Source organism: Tetrao urogallus (assembly GCF_951394365.1).
Source record: "Tetrao urogallus genome assembly, chromosome: 1".
NCBI lineage: Eukaryota > Metazoa > Chordata > Aves > Galliformes > Phasianidae > Tetrao > Tetrao urogallus.
Window position 1 is genome coordinate 142180560 of NC_136813.1, and position 26521 is coordinate 142207080.

The window sequence follows — 26521 nt, forward strand, 5'->3', positions numbered from 1 at the left end:
ATGATGGACCCCTGTGAATGTGCCAGCCAGAGGAAGCCCAGCCTGTCCTTTTCCATTGAGGAGATCTTAAAGAAACCTTCTGCCAGCACCACCTGCAATGAAACCAGGAGCAGGAATAACTACGCTGGGAGATCTCCAGCTCTAAAAGCAGAATCACCATGGGCCTTTGGTAAGTACAAGTTCACATAATGAAAAATAATCTTTTGTTTTGTTTTGTTTAACCCCTAAAACTACCTGATTTGGATTAGATAGAATTTTTACTCTTAAATTCTTCAGGAATTTGGGATTTCCATAGTCAGGCACAAATCATTCATTACATTACAGGAATTATCTTTAAAAATTAATTTCCTTCTAACCTCACAGCAGATTGGGCTCTGCTGTCAGTCTTTGAAGGGATTTTGTACAACCCAGTATCAGTGGAGAAATGGGTATGCAGCTTGAACAGTCATTGCAGGTAGCTCTTTTCAGTAACAGTGAGGTGTCCTTATTGAAAACAAATAGAACATCCTGTACATTTCCCTTTAAAAAGCAGTGTTTCTAATGTTAATTTTTTTTAAAAATTGCTTTTTTTTTTGTCACAAGGAAAGGCAGATTGAGACTCAGGAAGCTGCCCTAAAACTGCTGCAACTGAATGAAGATGATTGAGCTTCATTTATACGAAAAGCTGACTGTGGTCTGAAGTGATAGTCAGATCTCATATTGGTATCATTTTTTGATAAATCTGATCACTCATCCTCAGGCAGGAGAAATGGGTAAGGGTATTGGTAGCTAAGGAGTTTTAGAACTCAATCACTGGAACAAGAAAAGAAAAGTCATCTGCGTTTAATCATTTTTGCTTATTGTCAAGATGCTAGGCCTTTTCATGTATTAAATAAAACCAACCAGTAGATAACTAGCATGACTTCGACCATAGCAAAGCAGCAGTGCATTTGCCTTTTTGACTTCAGTTTCCTCAGTTAAGTTAATTCGGCCATGAGTGAACTTTTACCTCTTCTGAAACTGTCTTCTTTTTTTCCTTAACAAAGATCAATGACCAGCACTTTCTGGATTTAGTATTTATTATTCTTTTTTAATCTACACTTTCCATGAGACAGGGGTGTTTTTTAATGTGCAGGCATCTTCACTTAACTGAAAAAATTATCAGGAGTTTCGATGGAGGATTTTCATTCACTTTTTGCTTAACTGCTTTCAACAAAGCTTAATGATACAGCTTTTTTTTTGTAACACAAAGAAATTCCTCATGGATCACTGCCCCATTTCCCTGAACACTGGGTGAACTAGTAGTAAGAAAGTCTTTTTCTAAAGACCTGATGGTTCAAGTAACCATTGCTTATTCACATAGTTTCAGCTTTTTTATGTCCAAGTGGAATTCTGATCTGGATGGGAAAGAAAACAAGATCTAAATCAGGAAGGGAGCTACAGAAAAGTGAGCACCAGATCCAGTCTGTATTTTAAATATGGTCCTGAAACACAGAGATTTCTAATTCGCAGGAGTGGACAAGGGCATAGCTATGTTGGTGCAAGCATAACAGGACCAACATGACAAAGGAGAGCAGGAGCCAGGTTGCCTAGCTGGGGAAAATGCTGCTGTGAGCATTGTGGGAGTGGGATTTTGTGAGTTGAAAGCCCTTTCCAAAAGGCCCATGGCCATCACTTTGTGTTGTTGAATTCAAAGTGAGACAAACAACATCACGGAAAACGGGCGTGCTGTTCATAGCGTGGATGATAAAACTGCATTTAAACAACAAGAGACTCCTCTCTGGAAACAAAAAAAGAATATTGTAGACAGGATCTATTATACTAAGTCTGTTTCATGATCAGTGAGCTGAAGATGACCAGCCGTGTTTTGCAGTGCATCTCAGCTAAGTGAGCCACTCCAAGCTTGAGAACTGACAAAACTGTATGCAGAACATGGCAGGTTCTGGGAATTGCATTACTGTACCAGCAGTAGAGTCTTATCCCAAACTGCTCCACCTGAGAGTACAGTCACTTTTCCACTTTGAAAGTGATGCAGGCATAACAGCATGGCTTTGCCTTTGACTTCACATCATCATCCAGCCAGGGACTAGCTTATCAAGAGAATACAGTGACCCTTCTATTTTCTGCTAGAAAGTAAGGCTGAATTAATTTACTCAAGGCAATGTAAAATATTAACTAATGAAAGAGGCATGTATGCATGAATATTCACCTGCCTGTCTCTAAAACTGAGAAAACATAGGAAAGCTGTACAGAAATTCCAAAATTTTGTTCTACACTGTTTTTACAATTGATCAAAGAACTTAAAAAATAGAATGAAAATGAAGATTTTCACTGTTGATTTCTTACTAACACCAAAGAGATACCTAAGCTTATTACTCTTTACTTTCCCAGAAGAATTGCCAATTTTTGCAGTTAGGATTTATTTCAAAACTGTGACACCGTATGCTGTACATCTTGGGGTAATTGCTGTGCTTCATCAAAGCCATCCAACTTCATGCCATTGGCACTAAACAAATTATGTAAATATTTAGCCATATATAATTTGGCCAAGATCAGGGAAATGACATGAGGCAGGGAACTTGTTGGAAATTCCAGGATAGGATACAAATCCTGTTGCTCTCTCAGAACAGCTCAGCAGCAAAGAAGGAAGTACTAAGGTCAGGGCTGAGTCATATCTTACTGTAGATTTCCCACCTCCCATATGTTATGTATCTGAGCCAAGCTATAATTTATAAGAGTCAGAAATGGCTCAGACACATACCCATATCTCCCATGAAGTAGATACCCAGGCTAGAAACAATTGTCCAGCCAGTCTGCTGATCCAGGCAGTCTGGAGACCAAGGTCACATTGGTCCTAAATCCTAAATCTAGGCTTCAAGCATTGAGAAGATGGTGGAACCAGGATGTCAGAATGTCAGAAGTGAGGGACATAGCCATAGCTTACCCTGGATTCCTTTTCCAAGGCAACTCAGGGCACAGGACTAGACGTAAGAAGTTAGTTCTAACTTAAGTTGTTATATGATAAAAAGAATGCAATGTACAGTGACAGCAATTCAGCTGATCACATCTAAGAAGATTTCTGGGATTGATTCCTAAAGTTCATGGATTTATGTAAAGGTATCTTCAGTGTGATTTGGAAAAAGGGGTGTAGTCTTCCAACAAGCCTGTTTGCAGTATTAGGCATTTGTGTGATTACTACACAGACATGACTACAAGATATCTCGGAACTGCCGTTGTTGACCTGAAGTCTACTGAAGGTTTTGAATTTTTGAGAGACTCATGAAAAATTAAAAAAGGAATGGTGAACAAGAAGACGTTTTAGTATTCAGCCTGTTTCTCCCCTCTAATTTTTTTCACACTGCCTGGGAAGAGTAACCATGGCCTTTGCAAGGGACACAAATAAACAGCAAGCACCGGTCTCCTTCCTAATGTCAAATCTTTCATTTTAATCATGGTGGACTAGCAGGTGTGTTTTAGAAAAAGGGCCGGTCTGCTAAACGAGTCACTCATCTGTTAAATGAATTGGCCCTCTTCTGAAATCCCTGGGAACTTGATTTTAATGTGCTTGAAAGTACATCTGAAATAATTGTTCATTACTCCCCCTTACTGTCTTTCTGTCAGTGACGTTCCACCTACAGGAGGTCTTTTGTCAAGGCAAGGAGAGCTTGGGATAAGTACGCTACACCTGGGAAATTAATAGTAAAAGCAGTAATAGATACAGTAATTATGTTATTTTGTCAGCATTATGCCCTGTTGTGTTAAGGATATGCAAATTAATATGAATTCAACTGCCGCTTCACACAGAAGTGTCAATATGGTGAATATTTACTTCACCCATAGCAACACTCCACCCAGGTTTGTTGCGAAAGAGTAAACAGAAGATGAAGGCATATAACTGAATAGATACCATCTGGCCAATATCAACAATTCACCCCACCTTTCACAAGAAAAGCTCATCTACCTAAAAAAAGATACAGAAGCAAGAGAAAAGCAGCACACAAAAAAAGCTGCTCGCAGTTCTCAGTGACGATTGGTCCCTATTCACCATCTTAGTAGGACCCTAAAATGCTTGAGATCTTCAACAGATCAGTTTCTGTCTAGCGATTACAGAAAGAGGCTTAGATAGGACTTATAGCATTGGAAATAACCTCCTGCTTCCAAAAACAAATCTTATGTGCTTGCCTGAAATTTTCCATCCTTTCCTACACAGTTGAAAGTCAAACCAAAAAGGTTGTTTTGGGCCATGAGTCAAAGCCAATAAATACGCATTGAAAAATACTGGCTGACCTTAAGAGCTACCACTTGCTAGAGCCCTTACTTGTTCAGTTGAGGAAGTACCACAGAAAGTTGCAATAGGAAGAGTGGGACTAGATTCTGGGACTCTTAACTCTCAGATCTGTGCCTTAAACTCGTTGTCATCCACTTTCAGTCTTCTGCTCCAGAAAGTTCCCTTCATTTTTCCAGCCTCTCCATGAGGTTTATACCACTATAATTTGCTTTTCTGATCTCAAAAAAAAACCAGATATTCCCACTCCTTTCTACCATTTCATGCAGATACATCTGCTTAGGACAGTCTCCCATTCCCTCCTTGGTTTCTCCTTATCAATCTATAATTGTTCTGTATGTCTTCATATGTAAGTTATGTCCATCACTAGGATATGTGACTATCACTGGGGAATACTCTGAGCAGGAAAAGTTGTGTATGGAAGACTTGGAAAAAAAAAGAATTGTTATTTGGAAAATACCAGTGTCATTCTTAGGAAGGCTTAATGGCTGTCTCTGAAAGCACCTTGCTCAGGGACCTTGGATTCTTCATTACTGTAGGATGAAAGTGCTGTCAGTTTTGTAACATTTTCATGTTCACAGCATCCCATCTGGCAACAGAGTGCAACTAGTCCTTAATTTAGTGATGGAGGATTGAAATAGAAATCTAAGAATATACACTAACACTGACATCATCAAAGTTTTTTGAGCAAATTACCTAATCCCAGACCTATACCAGTGTCCATTTCCAGATCTATTCTTCTCCCTTATCACATGAATGTCGCTCAAAACTCCATCTGATTTCTACCCAGAAAACTCAAAATGATTTGATCCTAAATGACTTAAAGGAGTCGCATTTTGCACGATATGCCTCAAAAACAGACATGGACCTCATACCACATTTTTAAGGTCAGCATGGCTGGATGTACGCAGTTGTGCTTCCCCGGAATTTCCCTGGAGATCTGAGATAGTTCGAAAAGATAACATCTAAATAATCATTCATCACTGAAAATAAGTCTTGGCTAATTTCCAGAGCTCCTGTGACTGTATTTTCTTCATGTCAGTGCCATCCCTCTGTACAATTCCTCTTGTGTGGGTTTTTACTGAGGGCAGAATTGGTCACTTCATCTCCAGATGTCATAATTATCATTGCTTCAAGGCTGGTTAGAAAAAGAACTTGCTATTTGTTCAGAAAATAAAGCTTTGACAACTCTACAAGTTAGATGATTTGCCAGAGCTATATCCTGAACCAGAAATGAAATAGGTATAAAAAGCTGAATTTCTGCCAGAACAGCCTATTTGGGCCCGCACCTACTGCTGTTTGAATATGAGAGGGGAAACTGGAATAACTCAGTGTGCTACAACTCCCAGAGCCTAGATGTGAGTGACTGCTCAATCCACTATTACGCTAATATTTTAATGTTCTTTGGTGTTAATAACTGACAGATCTGTGCAGAACGTTACCTTTGGTCCAGAGTTAACCATGGAATCTAAATTTCACAAAGTTTACTGATTTTATGCATAGCCTCTTACTCTGCCCTTACAAACAAAGAAGTCCAGACAAGGGGGAAAATAAGATCAAAATCTAGGTTTGCCCATTAAAATACAGAAACTCAATTATCTTGTCTCCAGAGAGTCAAGCCTGAGCCTTGAGATTAGCTTTAACTTCTACTGAATGTTTGTAATGCACTATGCACCAGTGTCATGTCACGAATGTAGATGGGAAATGTTGACTCAGCCTGGGCAAAGGCTACCATTAGAATGAGGTGATACCTAAATCTGAGCAGCAAGCTGGTTAGAGGTACAGAAAAGGACAAAAGGTCCTAAACCATGAAAGACACTGGCCTGTAGCCTGCTATATGGCCCATCTTCCTATACAATAGATATACCTACAGGTATTAAAGAAACAATCCGAGCTGTAAGAGCATTTGGCATCCAGAAAATTCTGCGGCAACCTTGCTGACAGATTTCTAGAGCAGCTCCACATTTACTGCATTCCTGGGTTCTTCAGATAAGGCAGCTGGTGACTTGGTTCTTGGCATAGAGAATGATCTGTCTTGATCATTTGGCTGTGTCTCCTTATTGTTACACTCATATTTTGAAGATCTTTCGCAGGGATCATCCAAAGTGTTAAGGTGGAAGAAATCAGGGAAAAGATTAGATTCTAGGGGATGAATTTACCAGAATCACGCCCCTGTCAACCCGATCCTAACAATGATGTAAAACATAGAGTAAGTTCATTTTAGGTATGATCTAGTTGGAATGGTAAGGTATTTAGACCAGACCCATGTTTCTTTCTTTCACCCATACAGCGAAGTGCACCTAATTATGTTTGCTTTCTCAAAGCTTTGTTGTACTGTGTCCTTCACAGATTTCAGCAGCAGGAGTCAATTAGAGAATGACTTCCCTTCAGATAAAATGCTTCTCCCTGCCGTGTGTGCTACCCCCATGGCCAGAGCAAAGAAAGTGCAGGCAGCTCACTGCAGGAGAGCTACTGAGAGCCCAGCTTCCTTCCTGGGTGAGGACACAGGACATGAAAACCTGGAAGGCAAAAGAAAACATGAGGAAGAGGAAGACCAACTGTGTGATTTCCCAGTGGACCATCCTCTTCATGGTGAGTGTCTCCAGACCAAAACTTTTTCCTAAAGTACTCAGAATGATAGCTGTTATCTCACGTGTCAATACATAACAACAGACATCACAAATATTTCTACTCTAAGCTCCTGCCTGAGTCACAGGTGTGATTCATCAGTACAATTTAGGGGATGACCTGATAGAAAAAACATCCAAGGAGAAGGACCTGGGTTTGTTGGTGGGTAACAGATAGGCCACAAGCCAGCGTTGTATCCTTGTGTCCTAGAAGGCCAGTGGTATATTAAGGTGCATTACAAAGAGCATGGCCAGTGTTCAAGGGAGGTGATCCTCCCCTTCTACTCTGCCCTGCTGAGGCCACATCTGGAGTGCTGTGTCCAGTCCTGGGCTCCTTAGTTCAAGAAAGACAGGGAACATCTAGAGAGATCCCAGTGGAGGGTCATCAAGATGATGGAGGTCTGGAGCACTTCCCTTATGAGGAAAGCTCTGGGACTGTTTGGTCTTGGAAGAGAAGACTGAGGAGGGATATAATCACTGTTTATAAATATCTAATGTGTGGGAGTCAAGTTGATGGGGCCAGACTCATATCAGTGGTATGCAGTGATGGAACAAGTGCCAATGAGTGCACTGGAACACAACAAGTTCCATACAGGCAAGAACATACTTACTTTGAGGGTGACAGAGCACTGGAACAGGCTGCCCAGGCATTTTGTAGAGTCTTCTTCTCTGGGGATATTCAAGACCCGACTGGACATTTTCCTATGTGACCTACTGTAGGAAACCTGCTTTAGCAGGGAGTTGGACTTGATCTCTAGAGGTTCCTTTCAGCCCCTATGATTCTCTGTGATTCTGTGTGTGACTCTTCAGTCTAACTAACAAAAACTCAGAGGCTTACCCTCTGAGCTAAGCTGTAGCTCAGGTTTGTCAATCCTATCAGTTTTAATGATAGGAACTCCTTTGGGGGTTTATTGCTCTCCTACTTTGAGTGGCAATCTACAAGAGCTAGCAGGAAATGGATATTGCACAACATGACGAGCAAGGCTGCCGAACATGCCGAATCAGCCTGATGCACTGCACACACCCTGGGCCCATAGCACAGGTGGTGAACAGGTCAGCAGCACACACACAGGCAAACAAGCCATGTGCAATAGCTCGGGCATGTAGGATGTGACAAGTGCTACTTTAAGTTTGTTGAGTTTCTGGAAAGGTTAATGTGGACAATAATACTACACTTCAGAAAACAGCCTCTTAGTAGCAGTAGCAAGATCTTTCTTTCCCACTTGGTTTGTCTTGTGAGAAACTGCTGTCACCTCCTCTTTCTCTACAAGACAGTCTGTCTTAATGCAGAGAGAAGCGCTGTAAGATAGGTGAATATTTTAGCTGACTTTCTTCTTGTAAGTTGCAGACAGTCAATGGCACGAAGGCAAAATCCCGTGTTGCATCCTCAAGGAGGGGTCAGGGAAGCGCGTCTCGGGCATACAGAGCTGCCTATGAGTGTTGAAAAGGAAAGTACTTTGAGCAGGAGGGAGTCCCCAGCCATGGGGAAGGCACTTTCCCAGGGTGGCAGAGAAGGTAGGCAGTGTCCCAGATCAGCATTTAGCTTCACTGACTGGCACAGTGGTCGGTACCCACCTGATAAGCAAAGTGGGAATAAAGCATGTAATTACCTGTATAAAACCGAGCTGGGTTGAGCTGACCCTTTCAATGACAACTTGTATTTTAAAGGCATTTTAAACAAAATCCCTCTGTTCCGTAGAGGCTGTGGGGTTTTGAAACCAAGCAGAGCTTTAATGATGTGCCATTTTCTAGGCTACTGGTTCCCGCAGTTGCTGAGTCTTTGATAGAAACTGGCTGAAGGAGAGGGAGGAACCAAAAGCACCGGATTGGCATTTTCCCCACAGTGCACAAACAGTGATGTTTCGGATCCTGTTCACACACTGTGTCATTCTTAACAGAGAGTTGGAGGCCTGGGTTTAAAATCCTTTGCAGCATCATAAGTTCCACTCTCCATCCTCCACTCTCTGCTGATGGAAAAGAGCTGGCAGCTCCTTTTCTCCAGCCTCTGCTACAGCTGGAGTCTCCTTTTCTAGATGTGGTCAGCAGCAGTGCCTCCAGGAGAGGTAGGCTTGCATCATCCGCAGCAGCAGTCCTTACAGCTACAGCTAATAGCACACAAACTTCTCTTACCATGTCTATTGACTATGTGTTCCAGGTGTGCTTTTGGCACAGTAGCTATAGGCTGGTTACATAGAATCTGAAAGCACTCATAGAATCATAGAATCATTAAGGGTGGAAAAGATCTTCAATATCACCTAGTCCAACTATCAACCCATCCCCACCATGCCTACCATCCACGTCCTTCAGTGCCACATCCACACAGCTCTGGAATACCTCTAGGGATTATGACTCCACCTTCTCCCTGGGCAGCCTGTGCCACTGCAGCACCACTCTTTTGCAGAAGAAATTTTTTGTAATACCCAACCAGAGCTTCACCTGGAGCAGCCTGAAGCCATTTCCTCTTGTTCTATCACTGTTACCTGGGAGAAGAGACCAACTCCCACCTCACCCCAACCTCTTTTCAGGCCTTTGTAGTGAACGATGAGGTCTCCCCTGAGCCTCCTCCATACTGAACAACCCCAGTTCCCTCAGCCATTCCCCGTCAGACTTGTGCTCCAGACCCCTCACAGCTCCATTGCTATTCTCTGGACACACTCCAGCGCCTCCATGTCTTTCTTGCAGTGAGGGGCCCAAAACTGAACACTGCACTTGAAGTGTGGCCTCATGAGTGCCAAGTACAGAGCCCATTAAGACATCTTGGTGGTGTCGAAGAACGACATCAACCTCACCAGCAGGAGAGGCTGCTGAGATGGAGGACAAGTCTCTCACCCCTCTATCTATATAAAATATCTACACAATTTGTGAGAAAATACACATGGCTCTTGACTGAGCAGACACATTTGTGCAGATGTCAGGGAGCAGAATCAAGCGTGCAATAAAATCACTTCAGAGGAGGGAGAGATGGGTTTTGTTTGGTGCTTCTGCAGGTAGGAGGAAAAGATGAGGAGGAGACTATGACAATATACAATTCATGAGCAGATGCTTAGAGATAGCAGGAGCACTCCAACAGTGACCCTTGAGTTTGGATTTGGAGTATATTTCCAAGCAAGTCTGTAACACTGCAGTGTTCCTAAAAACTTACTTTTCCCACAAGATGGCTTCTGCAACTAAATGGGTTAGAAATGCAGTGTCATTTAAACTCAATAGATTTATGCTCTTATCACAAAGTACTTCTCGCACTTTGAACTCAGAGGCTGTTTAAGCAAAAAAAAAAAAAAAGAAGAAGAGCCCTCATATGTTAGAGATATACATGCAGTGCCATTTAATTTTGCTGAGCCCCTATTTGAATTTGGAAGATTTCATTCAGCACTTGAATGCTTTCACCTGTGGAAAACTACATGAAAAACTCAGCAGAACCTTTTCAGAAAACCCAGATCTCAGAAGCAGCACTGGCACAACCCAATTTAGAAAAAGACCAGACTGAGAGAAGCTTTGCTTTGGAGCTGTGGTTATAGATGGCTGTCATTTTGCCATCTGCAGCCACCATCACTGCTGGTGAACTTAGGAACAAGCAGAGCAAATTCTTGCAGCCATCAGTCAGCATCATAGCACCAAAACCATGTCAACGCCCAAGTTAAATACTGAGCACCCATTTTCTTTTTAGTTCCTCCTCTCTGCCCTGTGTGAGACACTTATGACTTAACATTTCACCTATGATAGCTCCTGCTGCAGGGTCCCATCTTGGTTCAGGTTCTTGCGAGCAATTGTTCTGCAGTGCATTTCACTCAGGCTGAGTCTGGCTATATATATTTGTGTTTGTGTGTCTCCTGTAACTTTTCACAACCAAATGCGGTGGGTGAGTGTTCCCAGAAATGCAATTATTTCATAAGTTGTTAAGCATGGGTAATGATTCCAATGCTCTGCTCCAGCCAGGGAACAGTCAGTGCCTCAGAGACAGATAATTGCATCACCTTAATACGCTGGCAAGTGCCCAGTCTTCTGGGACTTCTTCTCTGGGCAATAGTTCAAGCAAAGGTAGATTAGGCTTCCACAAATGGAGCTGGTTCCTAATTTCAGCAGGAACTGGGGAATTCAGGGCATGGAACAACTAGACTGTGTTATTTCATGCAGCTTACATCACTGTTTTTCACTGTAGAGGATCCTGCCACAGTGAGTAAAAGTCATTCAAGTATTTCTATAGCAGAAACCCTCTGCTCATTGATGATTGAGAACTCAAAGATCTTTTTATTACTTTTACAGATTAATTTTAATGATAATGTATTTGATCCCAAAGCATATTGACAAGTTCTGGAGGCAATTATCATAAAGACAACGGAAAATATGGGGATTATCCCTGACCTTACTGGGAAAAAATTCCAGCATGAGCCACGTCCCTTCTGCATTTATGCCAGTGGCAGGCATCTTTAGCTTGGTGTTTATGTTTTCTCTGAAACCATAAATTCATTTTTTCTGTTCATTTGCAGATGATATGGTCAAATCCATGTACTTCTGTGAAATGGCATGGTTTATCACTCACAGAACAGTCCTTTCCCCAACATGCTGACTTATCTTAATGCATTTATAAAACTCCCCAAAGACACTGAAGCACTGTATAATCACAATTCCAGATAAATATCTGCTGCCCAGAATATGCCAACAGGACTGAGAAAAAGGGCAGAAGCATCCCATTGTCCTGAACAACTAAAGAAAGCAATTTGAAATGAAAAGGAAAAGCAGAAGAAAAAAATAAATGCCTCTATATATAATTTTGCTGCCACTGGCAGTCTTACCAGGCTTCTGTTTGTCAGTGTGAATAGTCCCTGCTGTCCTGTGTCTCTAAGGGATGGAATTCTTATATGCATTGAGAAACATTGAAGACAATCATAATCTCTACTTGCATTGTTTTTTGGGGGTTTTGTTTTGCTTTGTTTTTTCAGTTAAGGCAAACATTTGCATTCAATGCTTTCTTCCAGCAGCTCCTTCTTTTCTGGGAATTTCAGATCCAAAGGGCACATTACACAGGAGGTAGAGGTTAATTTGTTCCTGCAAGTCAAATCTATGTAACATGACCACTTGTAAAGTTGATGGCACATCTTGATAAATTTACTTCAAAGGTCTTACAAGTACTTATTGGCTTCTCCCAAATTGTCTGAGAGCTTTTCTTTACACCCGTAGGATCTGATGCTTTTAATTACTGTTCTTTAATATTGATGGCAAGCCTTTTACCTACTGTATGAGCAAATGCTTGATGCTGAAATTAGAAACAGCAAACACTGTACTAAAATAATGATGGAAATATTCTTTCTTGGAGGGAGCACAGACGCTGAGGTAGGGTTGTAAACAAGTGTGCCTGATTGATGTCTCGAGGTTTGCATAGATACAAGTAATCACAAAGAGCAGAAATAAAGCAGAAAACAGGCTGTCGGAGCAAGCTGCCATAAGCTTGTTTTTCTCCAAGGGACAGCTGGGCTCTGACAAAGGTCCATGACCAGAGAATAGGGGGAGAATAGTGGGAAACCTGTGTGCAACAGTGAGAACCGTTGCTTTATTACTGTGCCAAACTTAACCATTATCTCTTTGCTGGTGGATGGGATGGGTTAAAGTTGGAAGGGACTCAGGCTGATGGTGAGTAGCATGTGATGTGCTTGATTTGATGTGTGTCATTTGAGAGCAGTATTGGTGGATTGGTGGTAGGTGGACAGTTGGACTAGATGATCTTAGAGGCCTTTTCCAGCCTTAACGAGTCTGTTGTTCTATCTCCTTGCCAACTCCTCTGAAAATCAGACTGAGAAAATCCTGCAGCCACTGCTGGCCTAGCATTCTTAGCATTCCTGTTTGCACTGCCCACAGCCTGCACCTCTCTGCATTTCAGCCTTGCTGTCAGGTGATTAAGCACTGCATCGTGCAGTAGAGTGAGCACAGCTCTTTGTCAGGGAATTGCAGACCGAACAGGAGGAAGTCAAGCCTTTAAATGCTCCAGTCCTGCTGCTATACCTTGAATTCTGCCACGCCTCAGTGGCCAGCAGCGGGGTGCTAAATGCTACATGTCACTGACAGGAGGCTCTATCCAGAGCATAGTGTATACATACAATTAGGATCAGTCTCACTGGCTGTGCCAGTCCATCTTTAAAGTGGCTACAAAGCCACTTTAATAAAGATTAGCCAAAGTGCCATGTTCCCACCTATGTAATATAGCACAAGCTTTTTTTAAAGCCTTGAAACACCTCTTCAGCTAGGAGAAGGACTGCCATGGGCACGTCTCAGTACTCAGACAAGCATGTTTTGTCCTGATGCCATCAGCATGCTGTAGTTACTCTTTTTTAGAGTTACAATTGCTTTGCTGTTGGCTTGACCACCATGAATGGAATGTCACCACAGGAGGACGGTGCTCAAAAAAGTTACTGGAAGGAACAAGCTGGGAGGCTCAAATATCTGTAATTGATTAAACTAAAAAGAAGAGAGAGCATTCTTCTTTCAAAGAAGTTGAAGGGGAAAAACAGAACTCAACAAGATATAATGAAGCTCTTTGTCAAGGCTCCTGAGTTTCTTTCTGAGAAACAAGGGATACAGACATTTTTGTTACACAGAGAAAAACATATTTCTGAGGATATGAAGCTGAAGTCACCGCTTGCATATGTAACTGCTTTCTCTCGTCTTGTAAAGCAGCAACAAAATCTTTGAAGCTGGTTATCACATACTGTGATGGAAGGTCTGTCCGGAAATGACAGAGGATTGCAGCGAGATAAACTGATCCCACCAGTTTTCACCTACCTAGATTACATACTTCAAAACACAGATGTGTTGGCACTGACTGGTAGCCCTTCTTTGAGATTTTTGTTCCTTATCTCTCCAGCAAATGCCCCGAGTAATGAGATCAAGTAGGCTTGATACAGTCTTAGCCTGCTAACAGGCTAAGTGCAAAAGGGAGTTGCAACTGCACCATTGCAGAGGTTTTCCCAGGTAGCATTTGTTTAGCTGGTTCAGGTATGCAGGTGAGGCACAGCAACATAAACTGTAGCCTATTTGTCTGCTATAAACCACAGTCCAGAATGGATTTGTCAAAGTATAGTGTTGGTACAGATGCACAGCTTTTACTTAGCAAACTTAGGTACAAGCGCTAATCTTTGGTATTTATTGCTCATACCCTTAATACCTTGCAGCTGTGTTACAGTTGGTGGTGAAAATAAGCCATTATATACTAAGCTAAGCTACAGTGATGTAAACAGGCAATTGAAAATTAAACTCCTTCAGCTATGAGCAGTATAAAGCCTTAAATTGCCTTGCTTTTTAGGAAAGGAGTGATAGGGGTGGATATTTGATGGAAATTTGATGACCAAATTTCACAATGACCCGTGGAAACCACGTTGTTCAACCCCAACTTTAAGCAGGACCAGCTTAGGTCAGATTGCACAGGCTTTTGTCAAGTCAGGTTTGGAATATCTCTAAGGATAGAAACTTCAGACCCCCTCCAGGACTATGTCCCCAGATCACACTACCTCATGGTGAAAATATTTTTTCAGTTACCTAATCAAAATTTTCCTTGCTGCAGTTTCTACCAATTGATCTTATCCTTTAACAGCATGCCTTTAAGAAAAATCAGTATTTCAACAAAGCTCAGTGTTTCAACTTTCTCTAAGTCTGACCTAGTAATAAAGCCAGATCTGCAGAGGACAAACGTGCATGTTACTGAATTTAAAGAAGCTATAGTGTTTTATCAGCGTGGAGCATCTGGCCCTTCCAATGTCAACAGTAAGGCAATGTATAGACAGCTGTATTTGTAAGCATCTGCAAATGCTGACATATCTAGCTGCCTGGTTTTTTCAGGCTTGGTTTCAGCAGTCAGCTAACCTGTAAATGACTTTCACAGAGCATAAAAGCACACTTGAATATCCCAGATTTTACATAGAAAATAGCTCAGGAAACTCAGACAAAGTCTTATTTCCCCAGAGACTCTAAAGCCATGTTTGCAAAGCCAATGTTAGACTTCCAACACTTTCTAGTCTTATATCTTCCACCCACATTCTTTATTAGATAGTAATTCTGAATGCTGTTGTTTGCTATGGGATCTCTAAGCCAAGGTCCCAAGGCAAAGAGAAGTATCAAAGCTACAGTCATAGAAAGTTTCATCTTGCAAGGGAAAATGTTAACATACAAGCCCAGATTTTTTATATATTTTTCATGGATTTTTTTTTGTTCTTTTTTTGTTCTTTTTTTGTTTTTTTTTTTTTTGTTTTTTAATCAGAAATAGAATGACTGATTACTTATAAAAAAATATGCGCTGTCTATTGGCAAAAGCCCTGATTAGTTCACAGGAGTCTCTATTGTTAGCAATTTAATTTCATTTCCACTTGAAATCAAAGCCTGTCCTTCAGTCTCTACTGTCCTAATACTTGACCTCCTGTTATTTTATTTTGTTTAATCTGATGAGAGCAAACTTTGAAAAATCAGGTTTCAGTAGAAGTGGCACTTCTGAGCACTGTGTAGATCTTTCCTTTACATAACAGTCTTGTCTGAAAAACAGTTCAACATGCCTTTTCAAGAAGGAAAAATGTGGAAAAGATGAGAGACAGGGTGTTTCTTTTGCCTATCACCAAGCTACTAGGTCATTTTCATGCAAAAAAAAAAAAAAAAAAAAAAAAAAAAGCTGATTGGAGACACTCCAAACTCATGAATCTATTCTCTTTTAAACTGTACTGACTAGACCTGAACACATCTTAGCTGTCAGTAGGATGGACAACCTGGCAGATCCATTCCCTGTCCCCTCTGTAGCACAATTTAAAATATTGAATGGTTCAAGGCAATCTGTCAGGCTTTCAGGTAATGTAAGATGTTCAATTCGCACAAAGTTTCTTCTCACATACACATCACCTATGCACATCCTTTGTCTTCTTATTCTCATATTCTCTGTAGGGTAGACTTTGCAGCTCCTTCTAGATCCATGATCTTTACCACTGAGTCTTCCATATCCCATCCCTGTAGAAATAGTATTGTTTTGCTTGTTACAGATGATTTTTTGCATCAGCCTAGGTTGATTAATCCAATAAACTCTGCACCAGCTGGACTGCCAGCACCCAGAAATTCTTAAGCTGATAGCCCAGGACAGATATCCACATCATCATCTTTGTCTACAATGTTACAAACATATTGTCTATGGAGAATCCTACAGCTGACAAGGTCTGATAATGTAAAACATTCTTTTCTATCTCAAGTAATACTCTCTGGTCTGGAGACTAAAATCTTGCCTTCATTTTTTATTTCACCTGTTTACAGATAAGGACTACTGATTGCTGTTTATATGGTGCCCACTGTGATGGGATCAGATCCAGATGGCCTTTGACAATCACTTAATTCTTATCATGGGCCACTTCAGCCATTCTGATTCCATAGAATCTGGTCAACATATGAGACAGAAGGGTTTAAATAATTGTTTGCTGTATTCTAATGGAATACTTAAAAGAAAAGAAAAGAAAAGAAAATTAAAAAAAGAAATTTTTTCTCATTTGAGATCTTAGATTTTGAAATGTAGAAAGTTTCTCTGTATAGTTATCAAATTATATTGTAGTTCAGTGAAAGAAGACTTTAAAAAAAAAAAAAGGACTAAAAACACATGGGTCTTTTTCTTTGCTAGTTCTGTCTGAGAAGTAGTTGCATTTGTTTGATTCTCCTGAAGGCTTTCTGTTTGCTACAAGTTACATAGACTGACATGGTATACAAAGCCTGGCAGGACATGAACTCTGCTAGTATTCCATAAGCTTATGTGCAGTTGGAACCATACGAAAAAAGAGGTGGTTACATTTCAGCTTGGATCACTTGCTCCCCCATGTAGGAGGTAGACTGCAGCTTCGCCCAGGTATGGAGAACAATCCCTCACTCTAGCAAAAGGCAGGAGCTCAGATCAGTTTTCAGTGAGACATGGAGGACATTGCAGGAAGGCCTTAAATTTCTGAGACCATTACAAAGTCAGGGCAAAAATCTCTTGTTTTCTAGACCCACTATGTGAATTGCCCTGTGCTATAGAAATATAAGTACTGTATATTGTAAAGAGAAAAATGTAGCAGAGAGATTCATTACTGTATGACAGAACATAATGTACTTGACAAAATATCACCTTGGTACTCAATCTTACCTGTCTGCTGTATCTCCCAGCAATATATGGAAGATGATCCCCACAGAGAGGTGTGAGGTGAAAATCTTTCACACAAGAGACACTGTGGATTAATTTAGTATTATCTTATCCCCAAGGACATAATGTCTTGAAATTCATATTCTCAGTACTGATAGTTTATATTGCCCTCTTTAATTCATACGGCACTAAATCCTCCTTTTCTCACAGCCACCTTTTGGGAAGGTTCAAGTTAATGCAACTTTGTAATCAGAGCTTCTAGAAGAGGATGCCCACTGCAATCTTCAGCATATACACAAAAAAATACTTCTCCTTTCAAATCTTTTCCCTGGTGGTGTCAGCAAGATTCAATTTGAATGACGTTTTTCCCTTGGGGCTGAGGCTAGGTCTGCTGTCTAATGAGCAGTACTTTGATAGGCCAGTGAAAAATCTAATGATATGGATTTAACTCTGTTGGACATGAGCACTATTAGGTTGTTTCTGAGATATGGGAGTGTTGACAGTGTTTATGATAAATGACTCTCCTTAGTTATTCTTGTATGAATGCTCTCCTTATCCAAGTATCTGAAACATTTTAAAAAGAGGAAATACTCACAATGGATCGTATTTACTTATGAGTTCCCAAATATTGCATCCTAGGCATCTTCCTACCAAATCAATGGGCAAAATTTTGTATTCTTTATATTCTGTGTCAACAGAGTCACAACGAAATTTCCATGACAGAATGGAAAATGTCATATTCTGGTTGGGGTAGTGTTTGGTTTATATTGTCTGAGGTGTTTGGTTACCTTTTTCACTGATTTAGCCCCAACGAGGAATAGTTTACGCTAATGCTGAAGAGGAAAAGACTGTGTTTCTTATTGAGGGAGCTAGCTAACTGTCTGTGAGTAACTGTTTCCAGTAAGAAATGCAAGCATCTAGTTACATTGTATGCATTGGTAGTTGTCATCAGACCATGGATAGCCAAAAGCAATTATTCAAAAAGGGGGTTCCCTTCAGCAACATCCTGTCATTGCCAATTACTTCAGGTTGTTGAGCAGCAAGTTCATTATAGGCACTATCAGATTTCAATTTTTATCCTTCTATCAAGCTGCAGTTTTACAAGGTCAGAAGAAGAAAATAACTGTGACTCTCAACACTTGGGGCATCACTTTTTGCACTGCTCATTCAATGTCAGCTGGAACATTCTCCATTTGTGCATCAGAGAGGATTCCAGATGTAGGATGAGGCTGAACTTCATGTTCTGCATGTCAGTTGTTTTACAGCTTACTTTCGTTCTCCATGCAAGACATCAATCCTTCAGCATCATTTAAGACCAATCCAGTCTTTATTCTAACTTACACCAAGTGGCATACATAGTTCATGATCTAAATAAAATACCCTCGTGTGGGAGGGCGTTTTTAAAATACTGTAGAAGTGCTGAGAGGAAAGCCTATTTGTGAGGTCACACTGGAGCAGTTTAAAAACTCATTTAAATATGTAATTTCTCAATTTGATCTAGTATGTGACAGGTTTCTGAAGCTGGCTATTCTAATGTTCTTCAACCATGCATCACTCCAACACTGGCTGTAGTGTAAAGTGGCTTGAACTGGTGTGGCATCGGCAAAGAATGTTATGGGGCAAGAAATTGCTGGGGATGTCCGGTGACAAGGTGACATGGGAAAGAAGTTACTAGTGCTCTGGGGTGAAGGGAAGATGGAGATGTTGGTTGTAAGGTAACTGTCATTAGGTCCAACAGTTCTTTTCTGCTTACAAAGGTTACAGTAATCTAAAAACCGATTGACTCAGTCTCACAGAGTCGGTCCCTATCCACAGTAACTCAGAGACAACTTTTAAGGCAAGAATGAACATCTTCATGCAAGCAGAGCGAAAGAGCATAAGGAAACAAGAAATAGCTGCAGAATTTGCAGTAGAACTTTGCAAAGACTTAGACAAATATCCTAAAGAAATAGTCTGAGAACAACAAGGGCCTTCGTGCAGGGAGAGGAAGCAGGCCAGGCCTGACACAGTTTATCTATGGTCAAAGATTTCCATATTCATTCATTATTCCCTCACTGCCTAACAAGATTTATGGCCTCCCAAGTGGGGAGAAATTCATTTTAAGTCCAAGGAAAATAGAGACTTCTATTTTATTTAACAAATAGCTGCAGATGACCTTGAATATTCTCTCTTCTGAGGGTGCTACACCTCAGAGCTTGGGGAAATCATAGTAACACCAGAATAAGATGGGCATGGAAAACTTAAAAGCTGAAAGAAAAATGGTGAGAACAACACCAAGACAAAATGAAGGATCTACTTATTCACTGTCTTTACGGTAAGGATTTGCTCACAAATAGTTAATAAAGGATTACAAATTAGCAACAAATGCTGCATGCATGTGACAGATGAGCAACAAAGATCAAAGGTTCATTGCAGAGATAATGTGGTTAAAATGCATAAGGTTTTATGTTTAAAATATATGCATTTCTGTAGCTGTTGACAGGCAGTGAACCAGGAATTAGCACTGCATGTGGACACTGTTGATTTTCTTCTTGAAAGCTAGAGTCCACATTCAGTGTTGAGTTAGGAGACAAACATCTAACGTATGTACATCTCTAGAAGGTGTTGGAGATGCCATCCCAGATGCACAGCAATTTGCAGAAATTTCTGTATCTCTGAATCTTATTGTGGTTCTGTGGCCATTTCCTATGAAATTCAATATACCTTTCCTTCTTTGCACAGTTGAGAGGAAAGGGAAACGGAGAATCCGGACAACATTCACAGCTGAGCAGCTTCAGGAACTTGAGAAGATTTTCCAAGTGACTCACTACCCAGATGTCCATATTCGCAATCAGTTGGCAGCAAAGATTAACCTACCAGAAGCCAGAGTTCAGGTACATTCTGTCTCCAAAGGGCTAAACTCATTGCACCAATTCTTTACTCAGGATATGTTCTAAATACTTCATGCCTGAGTGACAGCACTAATGAAATATGTGATCTCTCTGTCGCTTTACATGAGAGGCCAGTATCATTATTATCCTTTTACAAATAGGGTAAAAAGCATTTGTCACCCAGTTGGGATTAACCAAATGGGATTAATCAAAGGGTCAATAGGTGCTCTGAGTATATTAAATGCATAGCAAATAGGAGTTACAGATGGCTATAAGCAACCTGTTGGACTCTGTAGCAACAGAACTACCATTTACGAAAAAAAATATATTGATTATTTATCAACCTTTTATAAGCAATGTAATTCATTGTAATTCACATTGTCCCTCTTCTACAGGTTTTCAAAAATAACTGCCCAAATGGAAGTGCTTGCTTAGTGTTTTGTAATTTGATATTACAGACTATAAGTGCCCTGGATATAATTTCAGTGCAGGGAAACTGATCTAGCTTCCCCCAGATGTAATGTCATCCTGATGACAGAGCTCAACACTGACCCCATATGTCTGCTGTATGTGAAACATGCTGCACTGAAATATACATATCACTGGATTTTGGAAATCGGTGTTCTGTTTAGAATGATTGCGATGATTTTTACAGTTTCTTTACTTGTCATAATTCTGAAGTCATCAGTGTATTTCTATGTACATATCCCACTCTAACAATCAAAGTTCACCATAGTACAATTTATTGACTGTGACATGCCTGGGACTATGGACTAACTGTGATGATGCTGCTTCAGAGTTAGGTGACAGGGAACATTGGAACAGCACAGCTGCAGTGTGCCCACTAGAAATGCCTGTGCACACATGGCATGTTTCCAGCGGCATGAAGCATGAGCTGGGCTACTAGTCAGTGTTCCTGAAAATCAAATCACATGAGAGAACAGAACCATCTTCCATGTAAAAGAAAAGTAATTTATAGTCAGTAGAGAAAAAGAAAGAAGGAAATAAACTGAATTATCATGGCAAACATCAACCCGAGATGTAGAAGAAAGAAGAAAAAGCCCATCTGAATTCCAGCAAATTCCCTGTGCAGACAGGGGATCTGACATGGAAGTTCTGCATTTATCCCTTTCTTGACTGATAAAAATTTGCCATGGGACTAAAAACTAGCGGTGACTTAAGTACAAGATTATTTTAATTTTGATAGTATTTGTTATATATAAACAAAAAAGTGCATAAAATTCACGTATGTTTTTTGTGCTTTGAAATGATAGCTTTGACAAGGCTAAAATAAGCTATAAATCAAATCACCTTGGAGAATTTCACAAAAAAAAAAAAAAGTGAGAAATCACTGCAGTAACCATATGAAACATTTCATAACCATGTGAGAAGCCAATCGAGAAACAAATCTGTGATTCTTGCAGAACAATTTAAGTGGACAAATGGAAAAACAACCTCGTACTTGTGCCTATTTGCAACACAAACAAAAGGTGGCCAAGAGGGCCAACGGCATCCTGGCCTGCATTAGAAATAGTGCAGCCAGCAGGAGCAGGGAGGTAATCATCCCCCCGCTCAGCTCTGGTGAGGCTGCACCTCAACTATTGTGTTCAGTTTTGGGCCCCTCACTACAAGAAAGACATTGAGGCCCTGGAACATGTCCAGAGAAGGGCAACGAAACTGGTGAGGGGTCTGGAGTGCAGGTCTTATGAGGAGCAATTTAGGGAACTGGGATTATTTAGTCTGGAGAAGAGGAGGCTCAGAGGAGACCTCATTGCACTCTACAACTTCCTGAAGGGAGGTTGTGATGACGACGGATTTGACCTCTTCTCCCAGGCAAAAAACAGGACCTGAGGAAATGGCTGCAAGTTGTACCAGAGGAGGTTTAGATTAGACCTCTAAAAAGGAAAAAACTTTTTCTCTCAGAGAGTGTCAGGCACTGGAATGGCTGTCCAGAGAGGTGGTGGAGTCGCCGTCCCTGGCAGTGTTCAAGAGGATGAGGAGCTACGAGAAATTGGTTAGTGGCTTGTGGTAGCAGTGGTAATGCGAGGATGGTTGGACTAGATGATCTTGTAGGTCCTTTCCAACCTTGTGATTCTGTGATTCTATGAAAGAGACTAGATGGGTAAACATTAGAAACAGGAAGTCATAAAAATGAATAAGCAGTGCAAAATGATACAGGCCAAATCTGTAGTCAAAAAAGTAAAGGATCATCAGAAACTCAATAAAAATACATTTAGAGCAAAAAAAAATTTTTTTTAAAAAGGAAGTGAACAATTATATTGATCTTGTACTCAGTAGACTGTCAAGGATAATGCAGAACTGGCAGATCTCTGTCCTTGGAAATATGTCAGATAAGGTGGTGGTGTCACATGATGGTTATGAACACTTCCCATCAGGGCAATGTTGAACAGCGGCTGCAGTCTGACATTTTTAAATCCAGAATCTGTGTGACTTGCTTCTAGTAGCTCTTAAAAAGCTGCTTGAGAAATATCTTGGGTCATCAGTTTGATATGCAGTCAGTCCAGGAGCCCAGGAGATATTTCAGGGACCTGGAAAAGAGTTAATATTGTGTCAGTGCTTAAAAGTGTAGACAGAATGACCAGATAATGATTGGCCTGTGAGACAAACATTGACTTTGGAAAAACAATGTTAAAGCTGATATCAGCCTCTGTTAATGATGAATTAAAATAAGAGTGATATATCTAACGCTTTTCATCATTGGCTTATGGAAAACGATGTCATCAAACTTATCTCTTTTTTATTAAATTATATATTTGATTGATAGAGTTAATAACATTGAGGGCATGTGACTGCAAGGACCTTGCCTTGGTCTTACGATGCTCTTGGATTAAGATCAAGATGCCATGTGCTAGTACACAAGAAGCTGAATGTGCAGCAGGCATCCAATTGCAAACGAGGACATTTCAAAGGAGGTCTCTCATAGAAACCATTTACTGACACAAAGGTCAATTTGTACTGCCTAATCTGTAAAATCTTTAATAATCGAGTTATGAAATAGTAAGAAGATAGGGGACTGGTAAATAAGGAAAAAGTTGATTCTTTAGTACAACGTGTTCTGTCTCATTAGTCATGGATCTGCAAGAGAATAATATGGGGACGAGCACAGAGTAACAGATGGAAGTCATTCCTGCAGCATGGGGCACACCACCCTCTCTCCTCACTCTGTTTTAGCCCTTGTTTCCTCAAATATCCCTCTGATCAACCTCCCTCATCCTGCTCCTAGTTAATGCTACTGCTGAGAGGACAAATGAGTCCTCTGTGAAGTCTCAGGCAAGATTAAGGAAGCAGCAGACCCTGGCTTTAGCACCAGTGCAATTTTCACAAGCACACATGAGAATGCTGTGCTTTGTCTCTGTGCCAGTTCAGAAGCACTGGAAAATTGAGGGTTAATAGTAAGCAGAGAAAGAGTAGTATCAGTAGGTTGATGTCTGTGGTGGATGAAACTTGGAGGAATAGGTTTAAATCCCAATGAAGGAAAGTCAGGGTGCACACTGAGAAATAATTTTAGGGGTAGGGGTGTTAGAGAGCCAGTTGGGCATAATGGTGTTGGTTTGTGTTCTAAACACAGCTGTGCCAATATTAAATAATAATAAAAAATCCCTCAAGTGAGTGCTTTATCCAATGTGCAGACTTTGGAAAGAACACTTAAAAGGTTGAATTTTTGGCTTCAGTACACCCCGTACCCTCAATCATTTATCGGTGATAAAGAGGAATTCATTTCATGGTACTGTATCACCATATAACTCCTGCCTGGTCAAAAGGGAATGGAGCAGTTCATACAGACTAAGCAGTTTCAAACACATGCAAACCCAGATAAACAAGGCTGTCCTTTCAGTAACCTCAGATAGTGTTAACTATCAGCAATATAGCACAGGTCTTCTGGCATTCGCATTACTTCCTGGGCAAGAGATGCTGGAATAATTGAGCTGTTCATTATTGGATTTAAAATGCATATATATTTACAACCAACAGCATCTGGTTTTGATCCCTAACACCTTGTGTTCACTTGAAGCACTTGACAAGTAAGAAATGCTTACATTCAAACAATAAGTTACTAAGCCAGCTGGTCCCACAATGGAAAGGGAATTTGACTTACACAGCATTGCAACAAGATCTTCTACTACTGTGGCCACACAACTAATACTTCTGTGCCTCAGCTAGAAGCCAGACAGTTCAAAGCAGATGACAGATAAAAGAAACTGCCTTGAGAAAACTGGTTGCTCATCATCATGGGCGAAAGATATGGCAGATAACATATTGAGAGTGCTGAGTGATACAAAAGGTGGCATCTTCTTGAATCATTTGCTTGGGATCCTTACATGAATTCCAAAATATTACAAGCCAAATACAGGCTAGTATTATTATACAAGTAAATTACATACAAGTATCATTATACAAGTAAATACCCTGCTACTATATCTCTACTGATAACAGAGTCTTTATTGCTTTATATATTTATATATTATAATATTTATTTTTAGAAGATGTGATTCTGTGAGAGAAAAGTGGCTGTTCCAATTATGCAGAGATTCCATATGCTATGCAAAGTGCAAGAGGTGCTGTGTCAAACCCAGTGTTTTTCTTTAGGTTCAGCCTCTGTTGATGCTGAGCTAGAGGTCAAGGTTCTCTGAACCTCACTGAATGAATAAGAAAATTAGTTGAATGTGAGCAATTTCTTCTATAACAGCTACTCATTTCTATGTCCTTTGTTGCCTGTATCCAGATCTGGTTCCAGAACCAGCGAGCCAAGTGGAGGAAACATGAAAAATTTGGCAACTTTGGTGGCCTTCAGCATCTGACAGAAGTTGATTTCATTCCAGCTCCCAAGTCAGATATTACAGTGAGTACTGGTGGCTATATATAAAGCCAGAGAGGGGAGACAGGTATCCTTCATCAGGTCATCTTGTCACATGGGGCTATCTGAGAGAGAGAGAATCAGAAAGTACAAAAAATGGTGATATGATCCAGATAAATCCCAACAAGCGTGGTCAATGAATATATTTTTTTTAGCAATAAGTATTATCCCTAAACCTGTTCCATAAATACGCTGTGAGGTCTGTCTCGTAGGGTGGTCCTACCCTATTTTACTACTAAATTTTTTATATTGATTTACATTCCTTGTAAATCATACTTTCAGTCAAGACATCTTTACCACAGCAGGCAATGTCCTGAACAGGAAGGAACAGGACATTTCCAACCACAGAGCTGTGTTTCTTTAGCTGGTATCCCTTCACAATGTCCAGCCTTGTTAGGTTGATCTGTGCTTTTTGCCCTCAACCGTTGCCGTTTTTAGGACCAGACTAGGCTGGCACACAGACTCCAGTAGTGTTTCCATAGCTATAACAAAGGATATTTTGCCTTGATCCCTGAGTGACAGCACTTCACTGGGTTTTAGGGAGCCTATTCTTCTATTTTTTTTTTTCTTAATTACTGAGCACCAGGGAAACAAGGTTGACTGAAAATTGTATCTAAGTAAAAGTCAGTATTGATTTATCTAAGACTTCATTTTTACTCTTGAAAGGCTCCTAGCTTGATGCCGAGGAAGCTTGCAGGTACCATCCCTTCCATAGGATACTACTCACCACTACAAGGGCAGCTGACAACTACTTGGCTCCCCAGCACACTCTCCTACATCCCCCACCACTTGGAGCTGCTGCCCTTACCAAAACCATACTTGTTCTTCAACGTCCTCCCTGCCTACAGTGCACCACGCTCCCACAAGATAGAACAGAGCAGTATCTCTACATAGACAAGGATGTGGAGGAGCAGGGGACTTGGGGAGCATGCCTTTATCATCCATGACAGTTTGCAGGAGGCAGGTGCTCTCCTCAAGCAAATGTGCTGAGATGATAAATGGCATGAAGTCAGCTTCATGAGTACCAACACAAGAAGCTGCAGTCTAGTGAACATTGACAAGAGCCACCATGGACTGGGGAAGGAGATCCGTGTTGATCAGAGGAGCAGCATGTTCTGCAGAAACCAAGCCGTTCAACCAAGAGCATCTCCCTGGAGGGACAGTGCATTGAACTGAATGGTCCTGCAAAAGAACTTGACTTTTACTCAGCCCTGAGATAACACCACATGACTCAATTGCACCGATGCCTTGGAGAAGGAAATATACCTGCTATGAGGAGTATGCAGCCCCAAAGTCGGGCCAAACAGGATTTTCCTCCATAGTTGCTTTCCTTGGACATGCTGGTCTTTACTTGGGGAGGAGCAAAGAACATGTTTAGGTCAAAATATCAGACTTTCAAGATACTGCTGTTTTCTAAATCATTTGGGAGGGAAGGGAGTTGGTTTGGTTTAATGGATGTGTTTTTGACTTGAATAAAGGGACAGGAACATGATTTGAGCTTAAATACAACAGTCTGAGAGGGGCAGCAGGGCTGAGCTCTGGATTTGGTACTGTGAGTCTCTGGGGGCAAGAGAATTCTTCAGTTGGTTAATTAAAATGCTTATGAAGAAGCCTCTCAATTTTTGACCTGAATTAAGAAAGCTCTAAAACTCCATTAGAAACAATAACAAAGAGACGGCCTAACTGAGTTTAATCTACTAGACATAATAGGATGTTATGACCCCACAGTTTGGCTTAATTGTAGATCAATAATGAGATTGG

At 40.8% G+C, this 26521-nt stretch overlaps 1 protein-coding gene across 1 annotated transcript; it reads left to right on the forward strand.

Annotated features, from left to right (window-relative positions):
- On the forward strand, positions 1–25654 carry ISX (intestine specific homeobox; the record flags this gene model as incomplete). Its single annotated transcript, XM_079532666.1, has 5 exons — positions 1–169; positions 6614–6856; positions 19736–19887; positions 24629–24745; positions 25427–25654. 5 exons carry the CDS (start codon positions 1–3, stop codon positions 25652–25654), a joined length of 909 nt encoding a protein of 302 aa, XP_079388792.1.
- Positions 25655–26521: the final 867 nt, after the last annotated feature.